Raw genomic sequence first — 7,506 nt, 5'->3', positions numbered from 1 at the left:
GGGCGCTGTGGCTCACGCCTGTAATCCCAGCACTTTGGGAGGCCGAGGTGGGCGGATCACTTGAGGTCAGGGGGTTTGAGAGCAGCCTGACCAACATGGTGAAACCCCATCTCTACTAAAAATGCAAAAATTAGCCAAGTGTGGTGGCAGGCACCTGTAATCCCAGCTACTAGGGAGGTTGAGGCAGAACGCTGAGGCTGAACCATGAGTCGGAAGTAGTAGTGAGCCGAGATCGTCCCACTGCACTCCAGGCTGGGCAACAAGAATGAAACTCCATCTCGGGGGGAAAAAAAGAAAAAAGAAAAAACATGCCAGTGCAGTGGCTCATGCCTGTAATCCCAGCACTTTGGGAGGCTGAAATGTAAGGATTGCTTGAGCTCAGGAGCTGGTGACCAGCCCAGGCAACACAGCAAGATACTGTCTCAAAATAAATAAATAAATAAAACACAATAAAATAAAGTAAAATAAAAAGAAAAAAACAAAAAATATAATTTGCAATTATTATTATACTTTGAGACAGAGTCTCACTCTGTCACCTAGGCTAGAGTGCAGTGGTGGGATCTCCGTTCACTGCAACCTCTGCCTCTGGGTTCAAGCAATTCTCCTGTCTCAGCCTCCCGAGTAGATGGGATTACAAGCGCCTGCAACCGTGTCTGGCTCATTTTTGTAGTTTCAGTAGAGACGAGGTTTCACCATGTTGGCCAGGCTGGTCTTGAACTTCTGACCTCAAGTAATCTGCCTGCCTCAGCCTCCCAAAGTGCTGGGATAACAGGCGTAAGTCACCGTGGCTGAACTGCAATAAATGTTTTAATGCCACATATAGTTCTAAGCTATTCCTTCTATTTTCACCAAGAGAAAATACAATGAGCATAGGTGCGGCCAGAAACCTATTCTGTTGTAGTCCTGAGAGGTCACAGCAGGGTCTCCTTCTCTATGAAGAAAGAGCTTTCAAAAAACTGTCATTTGCTCATGTTAAAGTCAACATTGTTTATGGGGTAAGATTTTCAAGAGGAAAGTGTGAAGAAAACATTTGTTAAAGTTACAGCACAATCAGAAAAGCTAGAAATTGTATACTAGAAATGTAGTCAGAAGATCTACTGACTTCATTAAGACTCCAGTGTTAAGAAAACTAGTAAGAGATAAGGAGGAAATCAGTAATAAACCAAGAATAAAAACACTGAGTTCTGATATTACCAACAGCACACACTCAATAAGATTTGAAAGTCATTTCAAGTCTTACCCATGTGGGGGTTTAAACATCCACTCAGAACCCCATCTAACTGAGCGCTGCTCCAGGTGCTCTGCTTTCCCTGCCCTGCTCAAGAATTTAGAGTCGCCAGGCGCAGTGGCTCACGCCTGTAATCCCCACACTTTGGGAGGCCGAGGCGGGCGGATCACGAGTTCAGGAGTTCAAGACCAGCCTGACCAACATGGTGAAACCCTGTCTCTACTAAAACTACAAAAATTAGCCAGGCTTGGTGACGTGTGCCTGTAATCCCAGCTCAGGAGGCCGAGGCAGGAGAATTGCTTCAACTAGGACGGCAGAGGTTGCCGTGATCCAGCCTGTTTTTGAGAGACTGTCTCAAAAACAAAACAAAACAAAACAAAAACACACAAAAAAACAGCACTTTGGGAGGCCGAAGCAGGCGGAAGTTCGAGGTCAGAAGTTCAAGACCAGCCTGACCAACATGGAGAAACCCCATCTCTACTAAAAATACAAAATTAGCTGGGCGTAGTGCCGCACGCCTGAAATCCCAGCTACTCAGGAGGCTGAGGCAGGAGAATTGCTTGAACCTGGGAGGCAGAGGTTGCAGTAAGCTGATATCGTGCCATTGTACTCCAGCCTGGGTAACAAAAGCAATATCCGTCTCAAAAAAAAGAATTTAGAGTCTTCTTTGAAGGACTCCCTTCAGGGACTCCCTCTTTGAACTTCAAGTAGAGCCTCTAATTTGTCAAAAAATTCTTGGCTCCTACCTTGGCCACTTCTTAAGGTGATTTCAAGGTCTCTAGGGGATGCTTCATGCCACCCACCAGCTGCATCAGGCCCCATAATTCTTGCTTTTTAGTCAGGTCTGAGTTTTAGAACTATCAGCTTCAGTGAACCCTTCCACTAAAATGCAGAATGTCACTTTTAAGACTTCAACTCACTTGAATGGATGGCCTTCTTCTGACTTCTGTACAGCTTGGATGACGGACTTGTAGATCCTGAAGCTGATGGTGACAGAGAGAAGAGCCAGGATGAGGTAAGAAACCACACTGATGACACTGAAAGCTGCCAGGGAAAGCAGCATGATCAGCGTGGTGCCAAAGACAAACCCAGTCTTCTTCACATCTCTCCAGAAAATCAGATCGTGCACTGACAAAAGAAAAGGGAATATAAATTATAGGAAATGCCCACAGCTACTATATCTTGCATACCTGTGGAGCCTCACATTAGCACACAAATACAGGTATGCCCCACTTTAAGATAATCTGGCTTTGTTTTTTTAAAGAGATGGTGGTCTCACTATGTTGCCCAGGCTGGCCTGGAACTCTGGGCTCAAGTGATCCTCCTGCCTTCACTTCCTGAGTAGCTGGAACTACAGGTGTGTGCTACTGTACTTGGTTCTAAGAGAATCTTATAAATGAAAATCAAATTATGTCGGGGTGATAACTCACAAGGCAAAAGGTTCTTCTGCTACACTGATTAGGTTTCAGGATAGGATTATAAAAATTTAAGAGCTTATTTCAGCTATGGAAATACACTGGGGTAAAGTGCCATTTACCTTAAATATTTTGGTAGAAAGGATGATAAAGCAGGTGTGGCAAAATCTTGCTGTTAACTAAATTATGTAAACCAGACCTATAAATTAGTTGGGTGAACAGACTATAAAACCAAAGCTAATTTTGCCCCAGTGTATAAATTGGGGCGGGGCAAAGAAAGTGGTAAATAAAAATAGACCAAGCACTATTAGTGCTAGTTACAAAGAAACACCAATCTCGATGTTAATCTGAAAAGAATTCAGGAAGGATTATGTATAGGGGACCATATAATTATCTAAGCCACAATACCCCCTCCTCCCTTTTTTGAGACAGCATCTCACTCTGTCACCCGGGCTGGAGAGCAGTGGCACTATCATTTCTCAGTGCAGCCTTTAACTCTTGGGTTCAAGCAAACCTCCTACCTCAGCCTCCGAGCAGCTAGGACTACAGGTATGTGCCACCATGTCCAGGTACATTTTATCTTTTTTGTAGAGACAGGGTCTCAATATGTTGCCCAGGCTAGTCTGAAACTCCTGGCTTCAAGCAATTCTCCTGCTGTGGCCTCTCACAGTGCTGTGATTATAGGCATGAGCCACCATGCCTGGCCAAGCTGCAGTACTCTTAAAAAAAGTGAGTGGGGGCCAGACATGGTGGCTCATGCCTGTAATTCTAGCACTTTGGGAGGCCAAGGCGGGCAGATCACCTGAGGTCAGGAGTTCAAGACCAACCTGGCCAACATGGCGAAAAGCCAGTCTCTACTAAAAATACAAAAACTAGCTGAGCATGGTGGTACGTGCCTGTAGTCCCAGCTACTCGGGAGGCTGAGGTGGGAGAATCGCTTGAACCCAGGAAGCGGAGGCTGTAGTAAGCCGAGATCACGCCATTACATTCCAGCCTAGGTGACAGAATAAAACTCTGTCTCAAAAAAAAAAAAAAAAGAAAAAAAGTGAGTGGGGCTGGCAGGGTGCAGTGGTTCACACCTGTGATCCCAGCACTTTGGGAGGCCGAGGCAAGCAGATCACTTGAGGCCAGGAGTTCAAGACCAGACTGGCCAACATGGTGAGACCCCTGTCTCTACTGAAAATACAAAAAAATACCTGGGCGCAGTGGTGCACGCTTGTAATCTCAGCTACTTGGGAGGCTGAGGCACGAGAAATCACTTGAACCTGGGAGGTGGAGGCTGCAGTGAGCCAACATTGTGCCACTGTACTCCAGCCTGGGTGACAGAATGAGACTCTTTCAAAAAAAAAAAAAAAGTGAGTGGGGCACTATTAATAATTATGTCAGGAAATGAGTTTAAGTAGAAGTATTTCGATTTTCCCAGTTTGGAAGTCCCCAACTGTAAGATCCAGTTGCCCAGGATGGTCCTGGTTTAAAGACACCTCTAAATCTCTGAGTGGCAGCTGCCAGCAATCACCTCCAATCTAGCAGTGACATTACTTTTATTTATTTATTTTTGAGACAGAGTCAGGGTTTCACCATATTGGCCAGGCTGGTCTCGAACTCCTGACTTCTAGTGATCTGCCCGCCTCGGCATCCCAAAGCGTTGGGATTATAGGCATTAGCCTCTGCATGTGGCCGCCATTACCTTTTGCGTATTTGTCTACGAAGGCTAATTTCACCATGAATAGCTAGAGGACTTTCCTCCCAGCCACTACCTGCTCTCAAAAAGAGCAAGGGCTTTGGAGCTGGAGCGACATGAGTTTGAGTCCTGGTAATTTCTCACTATATTACTTTAACCTTTCCAAGCCTCCATTTCCTCATCTGAAAAATGAAGAAAATGAAATCTACTTCCTAGAGTTTAAGGAATAAAGAAGGCTAAGACACTGTAAATGACATGCAGTAAATACTTTAACCATAATCCAAATAAGGTTAGCTGAAAAGACTGATTTGGGGTAAAACGAACCTGGGTGTGATTCAAGTTGTCTTGTGGGTACCTAGTTCTTCCCCACATTCAGCTATACAGCTCTCTTCTGAAACCATTTCTTTGAAGACTAACCTTCCTAGAGCCAAAGAACCTTAACTTGAAACCAATAAAACACTAAAAATATGCTGATTGTATATAAGAAGTAATCACTGGTTCAAAGAGTCTGGCTAAGGGATGCAACGTACTAGGAGAAAGAGAAGGTATTATGACTCCTGATGGAACATGAGAGGCCCAGATAGTGATGCTGCAAAGGAGAGAAAGAATTGGGAGGCAACTCAGGCTCACTTGATTGAACTAAGAGATTGAACAGAAGAACTTAATAGAATGCTGCCTACTTAAAAGTGAATTCCTATAAGCAGGAGAATTCCTATAGTCAGAGTTCAAGTATATACATGTTAGAGCTCATATAACTACAGGAACAGTTTCAACATAGAAGGCTTAAGGGGCCAACGTCATCAGTAGTAGAACAAACCGATACCATATGCCTCCGGACATAGTGCATGCACTGAGAAAGACACAACATCACTTCTGTGGTATTCCCGCCCAAAATACGTAACCTGCATCTAATAAGAAAACACCAGACAAACCCAGATTGAGAAATATTCTACAAAACTGGCCCGTAGTCTTAAAAAATGTCAATGGTGTGAAAGACAGAGAAAGACTGAGGAACTTCTTTTAATCTTAATTCTCAGATTAAAGGAGAGTAAGGAGATGGGACGAGGCACAAAGTGTGATCCTAGACTGGACTCTGGAAAAGGGGTAAATACAGCTATAAAGACATCATTGGTATAACTGACAACATTTAAATGTGGACTATGTAATTGATAAAAGTACTGTTATCAATGTTTAATTTCCTAATTACTGTTAAATTTCCTTAATAACTTCCGTTGATTATGTAAAACAAAGATGTTTTGTTCAAAGGAAACACACTCCAAAGCAGGGGTAAAGAGGCAGAACGTTTGCAATCAGCTCTCAAATGGTTCAGGAAAAAAACATCTATCTATACTGAGAGGGAGCGGGGGATAACGCACATGTGGCCAAATGTTAACAATTGGTGAACCAGAGTGAAGATTATACAGGATTTCCTTGTAGCACAATTGTAATTCTTCTACACATTCAAAATATTTGAAAGACAGGAAGAGAAAGCTTAGAGAATAAGGCTGGGACCCAGAGAGAAAAGGATGTGTCAGAGAAGGAAAAGGGATAAAGACGACACGTGCCTAGATGTAAATCAGAAGTGTCTACCTTTAGGCTGGGTGCCGTGGGTCATGCCTGTAAACCCAGCACTTTGGGAGGCCAAGGTGGGTGGATCATTTGCGGTTAGGAGTTCGAAACCAGCCTGGCCAACATGGCGAAACCCCATCTCTACTAAAAATCCAAAAATTAGCCAGGCGTCGTGGCGCGTGCCTGTACTCCCAGCTACTCAGAAGGTTGAGGCAGGAGAATCGCTTGAACCTGGGAGGCAGAGGTTGCAGTGAGCTGAGATCGCACCATTGCATTCCAGCCTGGGTGAAAGAGTGAGACTCTGTCTCAAAAAAAACCTTTGTGCAAATTAGAAAAAGTCACCCTGTCCTCATGCATGTTACTGCCATCTGCTGGAAAACTCATAAGAAATATTCAAACCTACAAAGATAACAAAGGTAAATAGTGCCCCTAGATGTGTGCAGTAAACAACCTGTATAATAGTATAGGCCCTGGGCTCAGTCTTAAGATAAATGGTGGAATTATGGTCTGGGATAGAAAGGGGACATAGTGACTGAAGAGAGGATAACAGAGGAAGAGTTTGGAAAAGATGGTTCAACACATTAAGCCTCTGTCTGGAATGCTCTTCCCCAACTCCCCATTGCTTGCTTCTTTACTTTTCAGGTCTTAGTGCAGGGCTACTTCCTCAGACACTGCCCAGCCTAACAACCACTTGATTTGTAGCAGGCTCTTCACAGCTGTTACTGAATGCTTAAACATGGGGCCAAGCTAATGACCAAAAGACAACAAAACCATTTATTTCCTAATAATTCCCCTTAAACTAGTCAAGTTTTTGCACACGACTCTATTGACCACAGAAGACTAAGGATTCCAAGTATAGAACACCAAAGGAAGGAAACTGGCATGGTTTTTGGAAACGTTTCCCTCTATAATACCTTGGGGGAGAGGAACATGAAAAACACGAAAAAAAGTGAGAAATGAGGCAGTTGCTAATAGTTTAAAATATGAAGCCACTAGACTTACACTAGTTCTAGTGTGTATTTCATAACCAGCAAGAGGCTGCATGGCTCGCGTCCATGAAATTTTCTTTTCTTTTCTTTTTTTAGACAAGGTCTGGCTGTATCGCCCAGGCTGGAGAGAAGTGGCACAATCTTGGCCCATGGTAACCTCTGCCTCCTGGACTCAAGCTATCCTCCCATCTCAGCCTCCCAAGTAGCTAGGACTATAGGCATGCACCACCATGCCCAGTTGATTTTTCTGTTTTTTATAGGGACGGGGTTTTGTCATGTTGCCCATGTTGGTCTCGAACTCATGGACTCAAGCAATGCACTGGCCTTGGCCTCCCAAAGTGCTGGGATTACAGGCGTGAGTCACAGTGACTGGCAGAAACTTTCTTTTCATTCTCTTTTATTTTCTTTTTATTTTTTTTTGAGACGGAGTCTCACTCTGTCGCCCAGGCTGGAGTGCAGTGGCGCGATCTCTACTCACTGCAAGCTCTGCCTCCCAGGTTCACACCATTCTCCTGCCTCAGTCTCCCGAGTAGCTGGGACTACAGGCGCCCGCCACCTCGCCCGGCTAGTTTTTTTGTATTTTTTAGTAGAGACGGGGTTTCACCGTGTTAGCCAGGATGGTCT

The 7,506-nt window shown here is 44.2% G+C and overlaps 1 protein-coding gene across 1 annotated transcript in view; it reads right to left on the bottom strand.

Moving 5' to 3' along the window:
* Positions 1-7,506, bottom strand: part of RTN3 (reticulon 3) — a 112,842-nt gene that overhangs the window by 22,337 nt on the left and 82,999 nt on the right. Inside the window, exon 8 of the mRNA XM_011993584.1 lies at positions 2,149-2,356. Coding sequence (XP_011848974.1) covers positions 2,149-2,356 — 208 coding nt within the window. The remainder of the gene's footprint in view (positions 1-2,148; positions 2,357-7,506) is intronic.

This window comes from Mandrillus leucophaeus, unplaced genomic scaffold, assembly GCF_000951045.1.
Source record: "Mandrillus leucophaeus isolate KB7577 unplaced genomic scaffold, Mleu.le_1.0 Scaffold43, whole genome shotgun sequence".
NCBI classification, from domain to species: Eukaryota; Metazoa; Chordata; class Mammalia; order Primates; family Cercopithecidae; genus Mandrillus; species Mandrillus leucophaeus.
The sequence above is the reverse complement of the archived record's forward strand: the minus strand, read 5'-3'. Positions and strand labels throughout refer to the sequence as shown.